This window comes from Abramis brama (genome assembly GCF_963993115.1).
Source record: "Abramis brama genome assembly, chromosome: 11".
Lineage (NCBI taxonomy): Eukaryota > Metazoa > Chordata > Actinopteri > Cypriniformes > Leuciscidae > Abramis > Abramis brama.
Window position 1 is genome coordinate 35,010,061 of NC_139973.1, and position 21,611 is coordinate 35,031,671.

At 36.6% G+C, this 21,611-nt stretch overlaps 1 protein-coding gene across 2 annotated transcripts; it reads left to right on the forward strand.

Moving 5' to 3' along the window:
* The first annotated feature begins 637 nt into the window (after window positions 1-637).
* rgl3a (ral guanine nucleotide dissociation stimulator-like 3a) lies at window positions 638-21,105 on the forward strand. 2 transcript variants are annotated; one of them, XM_084129566.1, is made up of 18 exons: window positions 638-778; window positions 916-1,122; window positions 5,972-6,261; window positions 7,627-7,671; window positions 8,428-8,597; window positions 8,682-8,836; window positions 8,917-9,165; window positions 10,453-10,556; window positions 10,675-10,759; window positions 11,891-11,968; window positions 13,093-13,179; window positions 13,292-13,324; window positions 13,435-13,556; window positions 13,719-13,814; window positions 15,476-15,605; window positions 18,494-18,766; window positions 18,951-19,065; window positions 19,650-21,105. In XM_084129566.1, exons 2-18 carry the CDS (start codon window positions 952-954, stop codon window positions 19,796-19,798), a joined length of 2,352 nt encoding a protein of 783 aa, XP_083985692.1. In that variant the 5' UTR covers window positions 638-778; window positions 916-951; the 3' UTR covers window positions 19,799-21,105. The 2 variants fall into 2 exon arrangements, with proteins under 2 accessions (XP_083985692.1, XP_083985693.1); XM_084129567.1 differs by lacking the exons at window positions 638-778; window positions 916-1,122 and adding an exon at window positions 3,215-3,342.
* Window positions 21,106-21,611: the final 506 nt, after the last annotated feature.

A 21,611-nucleotide genomic window follows, 5' to 3' on the forward strand; every position in this document is an offset into this window, starting at 1 on the left:
GCTTGTAAATCGGAAAAAGGAGGCCTGCTTCTTTGTTTACACGGTGAAATCTGCAGGTATTTTAAACGCTTTTTAATGGGATGCACGGTTTCTTTTTCGGGCAAATATTTGAGTCATAAGACAATTTTATGTAAATCATAATTAAGTGTCGTTCAGAACAGCTCGAAAATCTTCAAGTTTTAATAGAAACACCTAACATCTGTGTTGTGATAGTAGAGCAGAGGACAGCACGTGGTCACTTTCTTTTGGAGTTATCACTCATCTTTTACTTCTCCCTTTGTTGGTGTCTTGTTTATTTCACATTTTATATGCTTCACATTGTGCACTTTAAATAGTTTATTTACTTTACAGTTACTAGAATACACACAAGAACACTGAACTGTACTGTTACTGCAAATTAATATGTACAACAAAAGAATGTCAGAAAAAGGAGAGATTGTGTCAGTGAAAAGGATGCACTGAGTGGAACAAACCAAGCTGACAGCCCATTAGTCTGTGCAGACAATTAGATTATTGTGTGAGTGTGTTCATGTTAGTCAGCATTGAGAGAATCAGAGATGGATGGATGAGAATTGCTGGGTTACTAGAGTTTAGATAACCTCCTCAGTTCATAGTCACTTGTGCAGCAGACGTCAGTGTTCAGGTCTCTGCGTCAGTTCATGAGGGATCTTTCTGGAAGGTCACGGCATCCCATCTCCTGGTTTTATCAGAGTTCAAACATGGATTTTTAGGAGCTGATCTACTACGAACAGACGTTGGATAAGGAGCAACTTCCACTGTGAGTAGCTCATCCTGTGTTTAATAAACTTTTAAATAACGATTTATTCCATGATTGTTCCACAGTCCAGCAAATAGAAGCTCCATACTACCGAACGCATGTCAAAGTTGGATAATATGCCTGACGTGTGTCTGCAGCTCTTGGAGGAAGTTAGCGTGTGATACTGGTGGAGGATGAGGTCGTCCCTGGTGGTGTCTGGGGGAGAGAAGGGTCTGCGGGCACGACTGGGACGAATGAGGCATCTGCTGTGCCAGGCTGGGCATCATGTGGACGTGCAGATGGATGAGGAGCCCGGTGTTTGGCTCAGGAGCTTCCATCTTCTGGACCTTGAGGAACACTGTGAGGTCAGTGCTGATGGTGATCCACTGACAATTGCATTTGCTTTTAATCATTTAGTGCATGCTTTTATCCAAAGAGGCTTCATCCTAAACAGAGAAACTGCTGCTGTATAAATATCCAAAGCTGGCTAGAAATGAGCTATAGGATAGAACAACCGTAAAGCAGTCAACTGTATATCCATCCCTTCTAACCCTTTGATAAATATTTGTCGATATGAAAAATTGTTGTCAGCTTCACTTTTGTTGAATGTTTACAACCGCTCAACTTTGGGGGCAGTAAATTTTCTTTTTTTTAAAGAAATGAATGCATTTATTATGCGAGAATGTGACACTGTAATGACCTTTATAAGGATCATGTGACACTGAAGAGTAAAGACTTGGGGTAATGATGCTGAAAATTCATCTTTGTATTCAAAGGAATAAATTACATTTTATGATATATTAAAATAGAAAACATGTATTTTAAATTGTAATAATATTTCACAATGTAACTTATTTTGATTAAATAAATGCAGCCTTGGTGAGCATAAGAGACTTGAGAAAAAAACTTACCAATGACAAGCTTTTAAATGTTGGTGTACACATTTAAATTTTGAGAGCGGTCAGAATTATGGGTAAAGGTCAACGGTGGTTTAGGTGTAGCATCTCAACCCTGAATGGTTAGAAATAATTTACATGATCAGTCCACTGTAGTAAACAACATGGATCATAGGTTAAAATTAAACTGGCGTTTGCACTTTCATCCTTAGCACATGCTGTCCTAACAAAGTGTCTTGCAATACAGTTTACTTGAAAATACCAGCAGTTGACAATCCATCACCAAGATGATAACTAAAAGTTACTACCCGACCAGAATGTTACTAAGCATGTCAGAAATGAAAAGTATTTGCAGCATTGCTGGCATGTAAGCTTTTTTCGTGTTTGTTAGCCATTTAACCTGGTGTTCAGACTGTTTTGCACCATGGAATTGGATGGTAAAACAAAATATTTCAATTTATTTTTTTTATTTAAAATGAAGTAATGATCTGTTTGTTGGAGTGTGTGAATCAGCACACATCAGCATGTGACTTCTGTCTTCTTAATGAGTGGTATTGTTAGTGGATATGCATAAATACTTTTAGCGTGATTGTGGTCTGTCAATAAGAGTTCAGTATAGTGTGTCACCCATTGTTGCATTGTATATGGGGTGGGCTTTCTGTAGGACACTGCACATTCACAGATCTACGTCAGAGAGAACAGAAAGACATTAATGAACTCACTGTACCCAGAAACCAACAATTGTCTCATTGAGAAGATATTGTGTGTATGTGGTTTGTGAAAGGGTATCTCATAAGATGTTCACCATTATTCATCTAAGGATCTGCATAGTGTTGTCTGAGTCATTTGTACTATTCCTGGATAAAACGGGATGCAGTATTTGCCATTTGATCAGCACAACTTTGGGATTTGAAATTGAAGTTAAACCTATACATAAACAATGACACATGATGTAAAATTAATTAAATAGGATTTTCTCTAGGTCTCAGACTTTTGGGCCGCTTTTTAAATTATAAAGGGAAAAATAAATATAAACAAGGAATTGTATGTTTGAATTAATGTATTATAAAATAGATGTTGCTACTTAAAACTTTGAATACATATAGTATAAATCCCTAGAATCTCCTCTATGCAAATTTGCTTGGTAAACTGATGCGATTGGACATGCAACCTAATTAATATTCATAAGTCAAGCCTTCACCATAGTATGATTCGCTGATCTTTATGTAACGTAAGCACTACCGTAGACGCATTCATCTACGTAGAGAGATCAACCCACTGCACTTTTAAAGCGCTTTACAGGTGTGCACTGCTGTGTGCTATTTAGACAGCTAAAAAAAAAAAAAATCTGACATAATAATAATGATAATAATTTTCTTAGATCACAGACTTCAGTTAAAGCATATTTATAATTGATGATAAAGGTAGTAGCCGACAGACAAGGTATGACATGTACAGAAAGTTGACTTAATCTTCACTGGAGTTTTTGATTAAACCGAACCTGGCAAAGTTATCCATTCCCTGCAGCTCTCTAGATAACATGACAGCCAACTTTAACGCCAGCTGACTAAGGAATATACTTACCAAAGTTTTTTGCTGCGCTAATGGAAAGTGGGAACGCTTACTCTGCTTGATCATACGGCTGAAGAACAGAGAGCTGAGAACATGGGGAAATGGAAGTGCACAATGGTAAGTCACTTTTTTTCAGTTATTTTATCGAGGACATTAAGTCTGTTGAATGTGATTTTAAGAAACTAGAATGACTAACTTTAATCATCAAACTGGGAAGCGCGTGTTGTTGTTGGACAGTGTGTCGCGCGGAGTTCAGCGTGAATGAATCAACCAACCGTGTTTTCTCTTCACTTTAATGCTGTAGAAAATGCAGTATTTCCCGTTTTTTCTCTCTGGACATCTCAATTCTTTCTCTTGTCACTGACCAAATCTGAGTGGTTTTACAATTAGGTGCGATATTGGCTTTAGGAAAGCGATTAATCAGCCGTTGACATGTAATGAGAGCTCAGGGGAGGGTGTGGTGCCTCGGGAGTCTCACAATAGAACAGATTTTGTGTTTGTTCTCAGTCAGACACAACTGTAGATTGAAGATGTGTACAGTGTGTTCTGTTTCACAGTTTCAGCTTTCCCTCTCCCATCATTCCCTGTGTTTTGTTCCATGGCACAGTTTTAAAGGAGACACGGGCTTTGGCTTGGAAAGCTCTCTGTTTTGCTTGACTGCAGTTTCTGGGAAGAATGCGCTTGTGATTTTCATAGCAATTGATGTGTAGAGGAATAGATTATCCTTGGGTTACTTGGAAACACAACCTTTTCCAAATGTGTGGTTTGCATATTATGTATATTCTGAGATTCATAGAGGTATTGCCACAGAGCAATGTAGAACAAAACAGTCAACAGAAGTGAAAATTCAATATATATTTTTTATGTACATCAGAATAATTTAGTATAATTCTGTTCAACATGTTCACCACCTGATGCTTGTGACAGCTTACATATTTTCCATGTCACACATATATATTAAATAGAGAATATTTTTTTTCTGATGTTGCTATAAGACCCACTTAAATGAGGGAAATTATCTAAATATATAAATTTTTATATATTTTTCAAATACTTAAAGAAACTAGGCAACAATATCTTATGTCTCCTTATTGAACTAATGTATGAAAAAAGACACAAAAGGTGTATATTTAAGATCCTTTATTTATTTCACCTCCTTTTGTTAGGTCATAGTTGTTTATTTTACAAATAGAAATGTATTTTTCTTAAAGTTCATATACATTACGTTCAAAGGTTTGGGATCAGTCATTTTTCAAATAAAAAATACAGTAAAAACTGTAATATAAATATAATTTAAATAACTGTTTTCTATTTTAATATACTTTAAAATGTAATTTATTCTTGTGATGTTAAAGCTGAATTTTCAGCATCATTACTCCAGTCTTCAGTGTCACATGATCCTTCAGAAATCATTCAAATATGCTGATTTGATGCTCAAGAAACATTTCTATTTATTATTAATGTTGAAAACAGCTGCACTGCTTAATGTTTTCTCTAAACTGTGCTATTTTTTTTTCACAATTCTGTGATGAATAGAAACTTCAAAAGAACAGCATTTTTTAAAATAGAAAACTTTACTGTGACTTTTGAAAATTTTAATGCAAAATAAAAATATACATTTCTTTACTGAACTCACACTTCTGAATAGTGTATTATTTTGTTTACAATTAAATTAATGTATTGATTAATGTAGACTGTTTTAAGAATATTTTAGTACAATCTGTTATTGATTTCAATGAGTAAATGTTTCTTATTCCTTTTTTTTTTTTTCAATCTAATGTCATGTAAATTGTGGTCCGTCCCGTGTCTCAAGAATCAGTGACCGTCGATGACACCATTATGCTAATATGTTCTCAGGTCAGTTGTTATGAGTTCATCTAATGCTGGTCACATCTGAATCAGTCAACAATCAGCCCAACAACAACCCTTCTTGTTCTGAAAGGGGAAACACTGGACTTAATCACTCCAGTGTGTCACACAGTCTGTCTTTGTTTAAACCCCATATGTTTTGTTTTTTATTCGCCCACAGCTGGTTTTCATTCAGGGATGGTATTTGCTATGCAAATAATCGTGGTTTCAGTTGACCTCCAAGGAGGATTTTTGGTACTAGTTATGGTTTTCCACAATGATTTCTCCTCTTTCCTTAAAAAGTGAAAATGGCTTCTTGTGTGGACATCGTTCAACAGTGGTATTACTGTTAATACTTTAAAAAATGTTTTTGATGGATTTGCTTAAAGCATAATCTGAACACTGTGTTTTATACGATTTTGTTGAGAAAGCATCTGCTGAGAACATAAATGCAATGTATTGTCTTCTCAAGCCAGTGAAGATCACTCCTGTGTGTAGTCACTCCTCCTGACTTGTAATTTGGATAACAATTTGCCTGTGTTTTCCATAGAACTGTTTTGTATATTTCCTCCTGGACACATGAAATGTTAGGTCAGTGCTTTGCAGGCATTGTTTTTTGGGGGGGAATTTCAGTTGAAGGCCTACATTTCAGTGCATTTTACTGCAGAAACCGAGACAAGCCCACTACAGTTCTGCCTTTTGTTTTCTTCTTCTAAAGTCTCATGACATGCTGCAGTTTCTTCAGGACTGCAAAATAGAATTTTATGATGGCACTGTCTTTGTTAAATAGCAATGCAATGGGCATCATATCGAGTTTGACAGTAGGTTCAATGTGTGCATATTTTTCCATTAGTCCGCTGCAAATTCAACATGTTTAGCCTGATGATCTGTTTTCCAGGACCCAGTGCAGGAGTGGGGAGAGGAGGTGGAAGACGGGGCCGTCTACGGGGTCACTCTTCACCGAGAACCCATCCAACCCCCAGCTGATGCCGCTGAGAACGATTCTGCCTTTGGCTTCATGCAGTACCGCACACTGAAGGTCCGCAGGCTTAAAGCAGCCACTCTGGAGCGTCTTGTCAGAGAATTGGTGAACCCAGAGTGCCCTGACCCAGATTACACGCAAATCTTCCTCTCCACCTACAGAGCCTTTACCTGCACAAATACTCTCATAGAACTCTTGTTTCAAAGGTGAGCATAAACGCTCAATTAAAGAGTTTAGTGTTCAGGGACATTAAGCCAACATTAACACTACCGTTCAAAATTTTAGCGTCAATAAGATTTTTTTTTTAGTTAATACTTTTATTCAGCAAAGATTCATTAAATTGATAAAAAGTGACAGTGAAGACATTTATATAGTTACAAAAGATTTCTAAAACTTTTTGTTCATCGGAGTATTCTGAAAAAATGCCACAAATATTAAGCAGCACGACTGTTTACAACGTTAATAAGAAATGTTTCATGAGCAGCAAATCAAAATATTTGAATGATTTCTGAAGGATCATGTTTTTACTGTATTTTTGATCAAATGAATGCAGCATTGGTGGGCATAAAAGACTTCTTTCACAACCATCTGACCCCAAACTTTTGAACGATGGTGTAATAAAAAATAAAAAAAAGTTTATAAGTATAGTCTACCCAAATTGACATTATGAACCCTCATTTCAATGCTTTTGCGTTCGTCTGAGGAACTTTGCATTCTAATATAAGGTGGGAAGCATTTGCTAGTGAACGTAAAGTTTCTCTTGGAAAGGCAACCCTTTTGCTGGCAAATGCAAATTATTTTGCAAATTTCTGTCAGAGAATTTGAAATCTTTAAAAATAGATCCCCCAAACTCATATTTTTATCATCACCATGTCTCCTTTGGGGCTCTCTAAAATTGAATAATTTCATCATAATAATGTAATAATAATTTCAATCATAATAACTTATGATTCTATTTCTACTAAGAAATAAGCATTATAATATAATATAATAATTGCTTGGTTTTGTCTAAAACATACTTTTTAGACATAATTAAAACTAATTAATACTGAACCTGCCAGCTTCCTCTCAAGGTACCTTATCAATGACATCAAGTCATTGAATGACTTCCATTTTTGACACGGCTATCCCTCATGTATTCAAATATGATATTTACTCCGCATACGTATTGCTCAGTGACCGTGAACAGTCAAATGAAGGGGGAAGCCCAAATTTCTAAATTCATTGTGAGGCTAAGTGTTTCCCATGAGACACATGATGACTGTGGCAGTATGATAGTCACACCATACATATCAGTGATGCAGTGGAAAGGAGGAGAACACCTCACATTGTAGAACAGGTTTCACTTGACTAGTCAGAGGCGTCAGAGGCTCTTTTGGTGAACATTGAGTGTTCTTTGTTTTCTGTTGAAGCATAAATAAAGGCAATAGGCCTTGAAAGAGCACTTGTGACACATTTGTGTTAAAAACATGAACAGAAATTGTTGCAATGTTCATAATCCTAAAGCTTCTCTGAAGGGTTTTAGGAATGTTTTGAATATAAACTTTGGGCGTATTTATTTGTCTCTGTAGAGAGGACATGGTCACCAATCTGGACAACAGTGTCTGTGTCAGGAGGTAAGGTGAATCTTCAGAAACTTCTTGGTAGTCTTGATTCTGATCAGTTTGTTATATTCTGTGGTCAAATAGGCAGTGGTGTTCAGTCCTACTCATGGAGGGCCACTGTCCTACAGAATTCAGCTCCAACCCCAGTTAAACACACCTGAACCAGCTAATCAAGGTTTTACTTGACATACTAGAATCATCCAGGCAGGTGTGTTGAGGCAAGTTGGAGCTAAACTCTGTAGGACAGTGCTCTCCAGAACTGAGTTAGGTCACCCCTGATGTAAACCTCGACACTGTGATCTTCCCTGAAGGGTTTATTTTGTAATAACAACTGGGTGAATGAAAATGATGACGCTTGTTACATGACTACTTGCCACATAATATTGATTTGATTTTGAAACCGTTTTAAAATCTTTGGAATGAAACCAGAGAGAACGTGTCCGTGGTGTGATACGAGAAACATGAAAAAGAGCTGGCCTCAATGAGCTACCCGTATGAGCGATCATTATACAGCATTTCTACAGTAATTATCGGGGAATAACAGACTTCTCAGAATACCAAGACTGACCAGAATCAAGCATTTCAGAGAGCCTTGTAATATTGTTTTATAATTACCTTTAAATTGAAACGGGTTGCAATCATTATACTTGAATTAAAGTTTTGAAACTGTTTTTTCATCTGGGTTATTCCTAAATCCATAAGCTTCAATAATTAGCATGAAACAATAAGGTGTTAACAAAGTGTGTGTATGTGTGTGTGTGTATGCAGTTCTCTGCCCTGTCTGATCCGGCTGTGGTTAGACGAATATCACGAGGACCTTCGGGACTCTCCGGATCAACAGGCTCTCCGGCTGCTCTGTGTTCATATGCGTCATCGCCTTTGTTTCAGACGTCTGGTTAATCAAGCCGATGCTCTTCTTAGAAAATTTCAGACTGAAGGCAAGCCTTGAAATATGGCTAATTTAGCTTTTATGCACATACACCCAAAACATCAGTGCTAAATAACTTCTTATGGATCAACAGACAAGCACATGGGTACATCAGTAGAAGCCAGTGCTGCTGACGTAGAGAGTCCAGAAACTAAAGACGCCATGGCCAGACGAGACATAGAAGAGATGGGGGATGTACTGGCCTTCCCCTCTCAAGACGTAGCTGAGCAGCTCACGCTATTAGATGCTGTATGTGTCAAGTTTTACACACTGAGGCTAGTTTTTATTTTTGGCCTACTTTTATTCATCCGTTTCCATTTCTTTCTCAGGAACTCTTTGTCAAAGTGGTTCCGTTTCACTGCCTTGGCTGCATTTGGTCTCAAAGGGACAAGAAAGAGAACCGGAATCTAGCGCCCACGGTCCGTGCCACCATTGCCCAGTTTAATGCCGTCACTAACTGTGTTATCACCTCTCTGCTGTGGCCTTCTGCCACCTCCCCTCCCGGCTCCCCATCCTGCCCTCGTAGCAGCCCTACACACAGGGCAAAGATTATTGAGAAGTGGATCTCTGTGGCTCAGGTGTGTATAAGGCTCGAAACATACTATTCATAGTTTTCAACATCCATAGAACTGCAGAACAGGCCTGCAAATTTCTCATTTAGTTCATGCCACGAATATTAAGATCACCTTTCAAAAGAAGAAAAACAAAAACGTGAACAAATGTAAGTTTTGGGCACTGGAAACAGCGGGACATTGTAAAATGCTTACCCCTGTTTTCAGAGACAAGTCTTAAACCTAATCCTAGGCTAAAATGCATTTTTGAACCGTTTTAACTGAAAACAACTTGCAGTGGCATATCTTAAAAGTGCCATTGTTTTGCCTCAAGAATACACATCAGTAATGTTTTTTTTCTAAGGCATGTTTATAAAAGCTACTTAAATGTCCTAATTTAATTTAGGACTAATCCTGGCTTAATCTAAGCCCCGTCTGTGACACCAGGCCTTAAATTGCCTTAATGTACTAAAACTATGATATTATAAGATCAAATTCTGTATACACCTTATTGATGATGCATACTATATGTAGATGAGCCCAGAATTTTAACGCAACGCGCTGAATGGTTAAGCGTCTTCTTTATAATGGTTTTCTATGTAAAAACACTTAAGGGGAAACTCTGTGTTGCGTTTATATTCTGGGTTCATCTGCTTGCCTGTACGTAGTATGCATAATTAATAAGGTTCATATTGAATTTGTTTTTTTTTAATATCATTGTCTCACTACATTAGTACTTGGTAAAAACCTGGTAAAAATAACTGGTAGGCAATGGAGGAAAGCCTTCTTTTGCCCTTCAGATGGGTGTTCCTATAAGGGTGTGACGTCATGTGAAAACTATGAATAGGCAAATATGTGAATGCAAATTTAAATGCATGATTGCATTCTGAAATGTGTCAGAATGCAAATCATGATTATTTTTTTTTGTTGCAGTTCTCAGCGATGCCACAAGGAGCACTATAATAGGCATTAGGAGGAGACACTCATACACTTAAAATGTATACAATGTTAGCTAACTGGGTGATTTGTATATGTGTACATTTATGAAATGCATTACTTGGACACAGTAATACAAATAAATGTGAACTGAATTGAACACTCTGCTAAAGCTACTGTCGTGACAGAGCTACAGTTTGAAGAGAATCTTGCTGAGCATGAATAATTAAACTGTTGACATGAATTTTAATGGCACAGATATTTAAAGATAATTTCATCACTTTGTGTTGGTGCATATTTGATCCAGTGTGACTTTGTGAAGTTAATATTTCCTTTTTTTAAGATGATTTGTTCTATTTATTATTATTTGTATGACAGGAGTGCCGTCAGTTGAGAAACTTCTCCTCTCTAAGAGCCATCTTATCTGCTCTTCAGTCTAATGCTGTCTACCGGCTAAAGAAAACCTGGGCGGCAATCAGCAGGTAGTGCTTTCTGATCCTGACATCCTAAAACAGCCATTAAACCTGTAGTGAAATGTTAAGCACACAGTTTGCATAATACATAGTAGTAAATGTAAATCCATAAAATGTGCAATTTCAGGGAGAGTATGACTGCCTTTGATCAGCTGTGCGACACCTTTCCCGATGAGAACTGTGTGCTGATCAATCGAGAGATCCTTGTAGAGGTAAGTTTCACAGGTTTGCCTGTTTTAAATCTGTTTTCTACCCTAATCTTCTAAAAAGTTTGACGTGCACTTCCATTAAAACATTTGGGGTCAGTATGATTTTTTTTAATGTTTAAAAAATATATATTTTATGCTAATTTTGCTATTTTATAATGTAATTTATTCCTGTGAAGCAAAGCTGAATTTTCAGCATCATTACTCCAGACCTCAGTGTCATATTATCCCCTCGGAAATCATTCTAATGTGCTGATTTGGTGCTCAAGAAACATTTCTCACTATTATCAGTGTTGAAAATGGTCCTGCTTAATATTTTTGTGGAGACCATGATTTTTTTTTTTGTGATTAATAGAAAGTTCAAAAGAACACCATTTATTTGAAATAGAAATCTTGTATAAAATTATAAATGTGTTTACTTTTGATTCATTTACTATGTTCTTAGTGAATAAAAATATTAATATCTGTCCAAAAAAAATCTTACTGACCTTAAACTTCCATCAGTATCTAACACTTTGGACTACAATGTGCAAACAGGTGCCTCTAATGATTTAACATTATGTGTAGGAGCTGATAGCGCTGTTGAATCTCTGATAAGATTATGAGGTGATCTCATCCCATGGCTGTTTTTATGCCCTTTTTACTATCTTAAAAGATGCTACCTAGCGACATTTAATATTTTCCACAGCCCCTTTCACTCTAGCTCGCATGCAAAGAGTAAATCAATAGGGGCTGGAGGAAGATGAGGTTAAAAAAATGCAGAATCATCCTGTTGGCAAAGACACCATTAAGGAGGCAAAACATCCCACAATGTTCTGCAGTGTTTAGTGTTCAGTGTATGACAGCAAAACGTTCATTGTTGTTAACTATGGTGGCTTATAGTAGTCTATCCCACTTCCCTATAACCTTAATCTTTATCATGTTCTGTAATTGTACTTCATCTTGAATTGTGGCTTTTCTTCGGGTGTGGGATATTGGCTTTGAATGCCTTCTAAAGTGATTTACGTAAGTGTTTCTCCAGGCCAGTTGTTTCAGTGCATCTTATGTTCTGTTATGCTTATCTAAATCAGTGTTTCAGGCTGTTTGCATTTCAGTATGCCAAATGTCCTCTTATCTATTTATTTGTGATTGATTTAGGAAGAAAACCAGTCAGCAGAGGTAGACACTCACTCTGCACCAAAGTCTCCCAGACTTAGTCCTACATCTAAGCACACGGTAAGATGGAGTCGCTTTTATAATAACAAGGCCATGCTGAATGTTGTGCATTTGTCTCATTTAAGGTCACTGGCACAACTTGCTTTTAAAATGTTATTAAGCTGTTGTTTCTGGGAAACAACTACTACTGTTTGGGATGTATGCATCTGCACCAGCTAATTTGACTCAAGTAATTTCATCTCCAAAACGAAAATGTGTCTAAACGTGAATCTGCCTGCTCATTAATTAAAACACTCAAAAGGGTATTACCATAATGCCAGCCGACACAGTATGACGGAGTAAGGTTTATCATTAGTAAAGGTTCATCAACAGTGTGTTCCCCTAACTAAGATATTTATTCTTGGCGTAAATCAATTTTAGCTGTTGGGAAAAGATGTATGTGCTTAAAAGAGGAAATTTTAATTGAAACCTGTCTGTGGATTCATGTTTAATTATAGTATACAGTAACGTTCAAAAGTGTGGGGTCAGTAAGATTTTCTTTTTTTTTAAGAAGTTAAAGTCGGCATGAAACGGAAGTTGAGATTGTCATTTTTTCCTTGTTGTGACGTATATCCGAGTGAAACGGCTTCTGAAATTAGAAAGAAATGTAGGGCGGGGCTTGATTTCGTCCTTCGGGAATTGATTGGATCATTGGAGGTTGGGCGTTGCAAACAAAATGGAGGCAGATTTGAATGCCAGTTTACATTCAGTTGTGGAGGATTTCCGATAGCCGCACCCTCATCGGCTCTGGCCGCACCCTTTCGCCATGGCACGTGACCGAAAGAGAAGAGAGGTCGTTTCGAGGGGGGGGGGAAGGGTAATTTATTTGATTAAAGATTATAAGGGTACATGTATTTTAAAAAAATAATGAAGTGCACAGATAAATAATTTATAATAAACACTACAATATTACATATAAAAAGAAGATTTGTCAAATTTGATTTCATGCCGACTTTAATACTTTTATTCAGCAAGGATGCATTAAATTAATATTTCACAGTATTACTATACTGTTTTTGATCAAATAAATGCAGCCTTGGTGAGCATAAGAGACTATTTTCAAAAATATTTTAAAATCTTACCAACCCCTTTTGATCTTTTGAACAATAGTGTATTTTTGTCTGACAACTTTGTTTTTCTGACAGAACCCCTCCAATGGTGAGGTGCCGTACCTGGGCACTTATCTGACAGTTCTCACCATGTTGGACACAGCACTAAGTGATAATGTACAGGTGAGAATTGTTTTTTGACCTTAATTCATGTCATAGACATAGTGTTTTCAATTTCAGTTCCCACTCTGAAGTTTTTTTGTTTAAAAGATAACTCTCTTCTTTGTGCTCACAGGGAGGTCTCATCAACTTTGAGAAGCGTAGAAAAGTAAGCACAATTGTCTTAAATATTGTTTTAGTGTTTTAGCTCACTAGGTTTTGGTCCAGAGCTAGTGTTAACGCATGGCCTTCTCTGTCTCCATTCATTTCTGTATTCAGGAGTTTGAGATTCTGTCTCAGATCCGGCAGCTGCAGGCATCGTGTGCTCTGTACACTCTACAATCACATCCTCATATCATTTCCTGGATCAACAGCAGCATGCCCCTTACTGACCAGAAGAGGTGAGACGCCTCTTGCACATTCTGATGATCATTCTCAGTGTGATCATTTCCTTGCTAAGAATGTTGGTTTAGATTGAAATGACTTTGAATTCAAGGCAGTGGTACATCATCTAAGCATCTCAGATATTTAGATACTAACAGTCAATCTTTCTTTCTCATCAGTTATGAGTTGTCAAGAGAGCTGGAGCCACCAGTTGACCCCTGTCCAGGCTCTCCCAACCACTGGAGCCACCGGCTCATCTCCAAGAAACTGACCTCGTGAGTGTTGTTATTCATAGTTTCAAAGCACCGGTTTCCATTTTATGGACTCAAGGCTCCAATATACTCACGGCAAAGTTTTTTTTTAGTTTTTCGCCCAGGGGTAAAAGGAAGTTTGAAGTACCTTTGCAGCAAGATACTGTAAGCGAACATCCCGATGCCACCCACGCTGTTGACAGCAACAATTAAGATGAATATATAAATGTGCTGTTCTCAATAACAAAATAAACGTAACGAAAATGACAGCAGTGAGAAAACGGCAGTTAAGAAAGCATCTGATCATAAGGATGTGGATGTTTGCACCAGCTCTGCAATTTTGCACTCCATTCAGTCATGTCACGTTTATTTGTATAGCATTTTATACAACAGATTGCTTTAAAGCAAGCAGCTTTACAGCATTAAAAATAAAAAAAACAATGTCAAGTGTCACTTCCAGTTGGAATTATAACTTCAATTTGTACTGTAAACAAGAAATATCACACCAGTTCGTTCTTCGATTTCGCATGAAGTATATAGGGACGTCCCGCGTGACGTCACGCCATTTGGAGCAGCCATCTTGACGGAATAGAAAATGCTAAACCGCTGGTGATAATACAGCTCGTCGCGAAATATTCATCTCTATCATGCCCGAGCGATGCTGTGATACCGATAGCCTGCTAAGCTTTTGTATGCTTTTAATGAAGCTCCGGTGTAACGTGATGAGAAGTGAATAAGGTAGCTGTAAATGTCACCGAACTCAGTGTCAGGAAGTTTTTCTACACATTAAATGCCTGTAAAAAGAACTTGTGGTGCTTCATATAGATCTATGATTCCGAATTCCTTTATCTTCCTCTTGTATATTTCTTTTTGTGATGACATGACGTGAAGAGTTAGCTGACGGTGCGCTATATAATAGATAGTGGCAGTGTTCGTCTAAACCAGTGACCACGACGCTGAAGTGTGTGAGAACAAATGAATAACATCAGTGCTAACCACGAACATTTATTTATTTGGATTAAATATTTAAATATTAAATTTATCATTCTGTGTCATTTTTCAATGTCAATCTTTTCACTGTTTACATGTTTATGCCCAAAATGCTATACTATTCAAAGTAGTTGACTGTAATTCTCCTCTACCCTGTGAACATTATAAGCCTAGCTTATTTAACATCGTTACAGGCACCTTGCGAGCATTCATTCATTCAACTATTTTAAAAGACTGGAATAAACACCAGCACACACAAGCAATCTTTTTTTATAGTCAATTTAATTAAAAAATGTAAACCCAACAGGTATGAAATGTCAGAAAGAGAAAAAAAAACTGTTAATGGGAAGACGAGCTGCAGCTTAGTGGATAAATATATTTAGCCTATTTTTATTCAGATTGCACAGTTGGAAAGAAAATATATTTATAGGAACATTTCAGCAGGCTCAAGATAATTAATACAGTGACCATTATTCATTATTTTAATCAATTCGCAGCCATAAAACATGCGATAATCCGCATTCTCATGTATGTAGGTGCGCTGAAGTATTCCGTCAAAATGGCTGACACGCGGCTAGGGGTCATGTGACTGGGAGATCCCTATAGGGGCCTTTAGACTCAGACTCAGAAAGTAATAAGACATTTTGCTAACTTGCTTGTTTTTCTGTGATGTGTTTCTCTTCTGCTCACTGCAGATTGCTGTCTGGCAGTGAGAACTTCTCAAAGAAAACCCTTGCTGATCAGATCAGTGTATCATCCTCTGGCTCCAGTGGCTCAGAGATGGATGATATCAGCATCCCCAACCTCTCACCTCTTGGATACAAAGTACGGGTAACAACTCAGCATAAAAAAACCTGCAGACTAGAGCTACAGACTTTTTGTACTATAGTTGCTACAATATTTTATTCCTTTAATATAAGCTTAGGCTTTCAATCGATTAAAAAGGTTTAATCAAAATAATTATGATATTTTGAATTAATCAGTAGCACACAATGGCATATATTTGCTGAGAAATTACATTATTGTGGCTGATAAAAGCACTTTTTTTTATACTGTGGCAGATACAAGCTTCCATACAAAACAGGGTTACCAAAAGAAAACTGGAAATATAAAAATAAAAAGCTAATATAAAATAAGTTCTACAATATTATATTAATAAAACTAAAATAACACTGATGTACACATGCGTCAGATGGATGTCTTTAGCTGTTGCATGACATCTTGTTGTGTTTTCAGTGTCTTTCGGTGTATGTGGGTCAGGGAATTTTTATTGCATTATTTATTTATTTATTTATAATTAATTAAACTAAATCAATAGTCCTGAATCTGACAGGCCTAATATAAACACAAAACCTATTTGACCATTTGTCTATACTGTAGCCTTTGGGTTAGAAAATCCATTAAGGTGTTAATGACTGATTTGTTTCACCTTAACCTTGCAGTCATATAGTTCATGTTTGCACTATCATCAAAGGGCTGTAGTGAAGTTGACAGGAAACGGTGTATTAGATAACAACACAGCCAGCCTGTGACGTTTTACGTAAATTACTGAAATATTTATCGCTTGCAATCTGTGTTGCTAAACACCCAGATAAAAAGTCAGATTCATCTGAATGATTAAGCTTTCTGATGCACCTCATATTGTCACTTGTGCCACTTAAAGGGATAGCTCACCCAAAAATGAAAATTCTGTCATCATTTACTCACCCTCATGTTTTTCCAAACCTGTAAAATTTTGTTCATCTTCGAAACACAAATGAAGATATTTTTGATTAAATCTGAGAGCTTTCTGACCCTCCATTGACAGCTTTAAAGGGATAGTTCAAAAATTTTAAAATATCTCATAATTTACTCACCCTCTATCCATCCTAGGTGGATATGACTTCCTTCTTTCAGCCGAACACAATCAGAGTTATATTAAATAATATCCTGTCTCTTCCAAGCTTTTATAATGGCACTGAATAGTGTCTTGAGTTATTGAAGCTCAAAAAGAGCAAGTGATTACAGTTTATAAAAATTTTAATAATTATGGATATTTTTCTGACAAAAACCCATCGCTTGACTTCAGAAGACATTTATTAACCCACTGGAGTCATATGGATTAGTTTTATGACGGATGGATGCACTTTTTGGACCAAAACCCAGTACCGATATGGAACCGGTACCCATGTAACCGGACAAAATCAAAACGCAGATTTCGGTGCCTCATTTCGGTGCCACTTGAATGCCTCAGCTGTCGGTTGAAATATTTGCACTCTGGTTCTCCGAAACGGACGCAAGCATCATCACCGCATGTGATCGCTAGTTAACCCTTTGACACGTACGATCGCTCGGTGTGATTAGAACATTCAGATCGCGTGATCATCAACTTCTAAATTCAAATCTGCGTTCGCACGTTGGCTGGCGCTGCAGAGACAGACGCGCTAAGCACTGTTATATAGCCTATCACAACTATTATGGGTTTTAGGTGTCAGACACTCAAATACACATAATTATTAGCAAAACAACATTTATAGTTTGTAAAATACACACTGATGGCTATGGAAGCGGCAATAACAATCCTTTCAATTATAAATTGATGACGTGTTTAGATACACATTGTGTAGGTAACTATAAAATTTACTCTCTTCTTCTCACACTTCACCAGCCACTTTAAAGTATTTCGGGAGAAGTGGATGAATTGACGTGTTGACAGATACAATTCTCTGAACTGCAGTTCTTAACCTACTAACATTGTGCGCCCAGTGTGTGTTATAGATCAACTAACATGAATGATCATAAAGGTTTCTTAAATGACAAACCACATTCACTTATGTATTTAAGAATACGAATATCAGCCAAAGACTGACTGACATGTAACGCAACCAATCATAGTTTGTTTTGTTCGGCGTCATGTTTAGTGTGAAAATGAGAAGTCGACGTCCCTACAATAACAGACCGGCGTATACATCTAATAAATTAATCATTCAAGAACGTTGTGCAAGTTTACTGCAACAATAGAGACTCGAACTTCACATACTTTTGAAATCCAGCATTCAGTTGATCCTGATAAGAGCTCATTGTCATAGTTGTAAACATGACGGCGTTCCTCTTCCACGAGGGGTTTCACGTCACGGCATTTAAGGTGATGCGTTCTAAAACAACGCTCACCTTTTGCAGGACATGCAGTAAGTCAGGAGAGGTGTCGTATTTTGCCAGAGAAGGCAAAAACTGTGAAAAGGATTGCTGAAATTTAAAGCTGGTTTGTAGCATACCAAGAATACTTTGCTGTTATTAGTACTGTAGCGTTTTTTAGTGTTAAATTATTGTAGTTTGGTTAGGTGGCTTATGTTTTATTGTGAATTTATGATGTAATTTTGTTGTTTTGTTTTTAGACTACTTATATTTATATATACTTTATCATTTTAATATATTCAATTTTAAGAAATTTTTTCAATAAAAAAAGCAGTTTTTTAATATCATTCACCTTGGTTTTGAAGCTCTTTTTTTAAAGTATCGGTTCAGGCACCGTTTAGGCACCGGTATCGGAAAAACCCAAACGATACCCAACCCTAGGTCATATGGCTTGAGGGTGAGTAAATTATGGGATAATTTTCATTTCTGGGTGAACTATTACTATCTGAAAACCCTGTGTTGTGGTCTTAACAGACCTGTTCTTATTGATAATTAGATGTGTTGGGGTAAATAGTCTTTCTCCATCCCTTCATTCACAGTCACAGTCTGTATCCTGTCAGGACATCTCAGTAGACACACCCACCACCTCTCTGACTCCGCCCACCTCCTTTCGAAGATCCCTACAGGCAGATCTGTCTGACAGCCCCTCCCCTTCTTCATCTGCAGCATCTTCATCATCCTCGTCATCCTCTCCTTCTCTCCAGCTGCACGCTGCCCTTCATCCAATGTACAACAAGCAAGTTGACGATACTTGCATTATTAGAGTCAGCGTGGAATTTGGCAACAGCGGAAACATTTATAAAAGTATTTTGGTAAGTTGACTTTAACAGTCATGGCTCATGGGTCCTAGATTTCTGCTGTGTTCTTTTGGTCTTTTTTTATTTTACAGTTCTTTTTAGCAGTCTGTTGGCAAGATGTCTGTCAATGGTCTTTTTACTCATTTGTCAGGGCCAGTGATTTTAAAGTCTTGAAACTGTATCATCTCTTTATCTTTAGATAACCAGTCAGGACAAGACAGCTCAGGTGATTCAGAGAGCTCTGGAGAAACATAACTTGGAGGAGATGAACTGCCAGGATTTTAGTCTCACACAAGTGCTTTCTAATGACAAAGGTGAGCTGCTTGATTCTATGTATGACCTTGAAAGAAGACTCAAGTGTTTTAGTATTATTTATATATCATTATAGTATCTATTAATATTTTGAATTAGCTTTTATTTTAAAGGGTTAGTTCACCCAAAAAATAAAATTCTGTCATTAATTACTCAACCTTTCGTTAATTTTCGAAAATTTTCAAATGTCCAAATCTTTTGAATGAAATCTGAGAGCTTTCTGTCCCTTTATTGCCAGCTACGCAACTACCACTTAACGCTTCAAAAAGTTCATAAAGAGATCGTAAAAATAATTCATGAAGCGTTAAAGCGTCAAAGTGATAGTTGCATAGCTGTCAATGGAGGGACAGAAATCTCTCAGATTTCATCCAAAATATCGGAACGAAAGTCTTATGGGTTTGGAATGACATGAGGGTGAGCAATTAATGAGAGAATATTCATTTTTGGGTGAACTATCCCTTTAATTTTAGTTTAAATGTTAGCAATTTTATTGTTATATTTATTTAGCACTCAATAAATCAATGTTTTATATATATATATATATATATATATATATATGTGTGTGTGTTTTTTTTATATATATTAGAGTTGCTGATCCCAGACAAAGCCAACGTGTTCTATGCCATGTGCACCACTGCCAACTATGACTTTGTGATTCGTCAGCTTTACAAAAATGTCAGCAGAGTGCCTGGTTCATCCTGGAGTCCTGGAGCTGTACCGAAGGGACGCAAGTAACGTGAATGACATGAAATACATGAAAATGTGAACGGTGAACAGAGACTACATAACCACATGGACTACTGCATAGAACAAACGCTCACAAAATAGCAAACAAAGAGCTGATGTGGACAACTGCTGAATAAAGCTCGGATGAATTGTAAAACAGACTGATTGATGCACAATTGAGTTCTGAAGCACTCTGGAGTCTCAAGTTATGATAACATCTCACTCAATAATGTGTCATTGACTAATAACAAGGGAACCGTAGAATTCTACTGCTGCTACAACATTTCTAACCCGTAAAACTGGAGGAAGAAAGATCAGATGATCCGACCCAGGGAAGTTGCAATAAAAAGCCACATCTACTGCCAGTTTATTCAAAGATTTTTGCTTTGAAATGGGAGGTCACACAGGAGATATCTCAGTTTTACTGAGGAACATCTATATGTAGGTGGATGAACACATTTGTTTTAAATATGACCGATAAATACAAGCTTTTATGTAGCTAATATTCAGTGGTAGGTTAAAACTGAATAGAAAGATACATAGAGTGATACATAGTCATTTTCTAAGTGACAATGTTAAGATAATATATTTTAATATAATTTTAATAAAGATCACATTATTTTAATTGCAATATTTAAATGTTTTCATGCATTTCAGTTTTAGAGTGTTTAATTTTAACTTTTATATGTGCACATTAATCTACTTTCTTGTTTCCTGTCTGCACTTGTTTTTAATTTTTATGTTTTTAATGTGCAATAATCTCAAACCCATCAGCTGTTTCTCTTCTAAAACTTTATTTTTAACTTTATTTAAGACGTGTAATAATAGAAGATGTTTGTTGATTTGTGGCATTTGTGCCTAATCTTTATCCTAATGAAGGATGCTCGCACTTCATTATCACTTTTAGAAAAACTTTTCTTTTTTCTTTTTTTTTAAAAGTTGTTTTTATAGTAGTGTCAAATGAAGTTACTCGTCCATATTGGATATCTTGTGACTTTCTGAGCAAATGCATTTCGGAGAACTGAAGAGCACTGGGTGCACTAGATGAATCTCATTGACTTTGTGTGTGTTTTGTGAAAGTTAAAAGTAAGTTAGTTGCTGTGAAAAGTAAGTGCTTGATCTGTGTGGAATAGTTTGCTGCTAAATAGTGGTGCAGCTGTTGTGTCTCTTGGAAAACTATAAGTGTTGTTTTGCCAAATGGAAGAGGGACTGAATCAGCATGAAAAGCACACATTTGCTGTTTGCACAGAAAGCCACAATTCCTAACTGAAATATGTGTCTGTCTTTGTCTATGTGTAATTAAAACATTAATTTGGCACTTAGTGTTGTGTGTTTTGTTATTATGTATTTACTATTTTATTATTTAAAATAATACATTCATTTTTGATTGTTTAAAAAATGATTCTGTTTTGCTTCTATTAATGGTCATTGGAGTTACAATATTAATGGTCATTGGAGTTACAAAATTAATTTGAAAAAAATCCGTAAGTTCCAGTCAATATCTTTTATATCATGTTTTTTTTTTTTAAATAGAATTTCAAATAGAATTTAGGTCTTATAACCATCTTACAACTAACAGGCCTATATATAATTCTATCTTTACACTGCTCAAATGTGAAATTTAACTTGAATTCTCTGACTAAAGAAACTTGAAATTCTCAGTCCTTGCTGGGAAAAAACAGCTAAAACCATCCTTGGCTGGTTGGTTGGTCTTAGCTGGTTTAAACTGGTCTCCCAGGCTGGCTAGCTAAAAAAAAAAGAAGCTGACCAAATCCCCTCTAAAAACCATCCAACCATCTTAGGCTGGTTTTAGCTATTTATT

Coding starts and splice junctions, on each gene's coding strand:
- rgl3a (XM_084129566.1), top strand. CDS start 952: ATGAGGTCGTCCCTGGTGGTGTCTGGGGGAGAGAAGGGTCTGCGGGCA. Junction 1,123..5,971: donor ACCTTGAGGAACACTGTGAG/GTCAGTGCTGAT, acceptor TCTGTTTTCCAG/GACCCAGTGCAGGAGTGGGG. Junction 18,767..18,950: donor ACATTTATAAAAGTATTTTG/GTAAGTTGACTT, acceptor CTTTATCTTTAG/ATAACCAGTCAGGACAAGAC.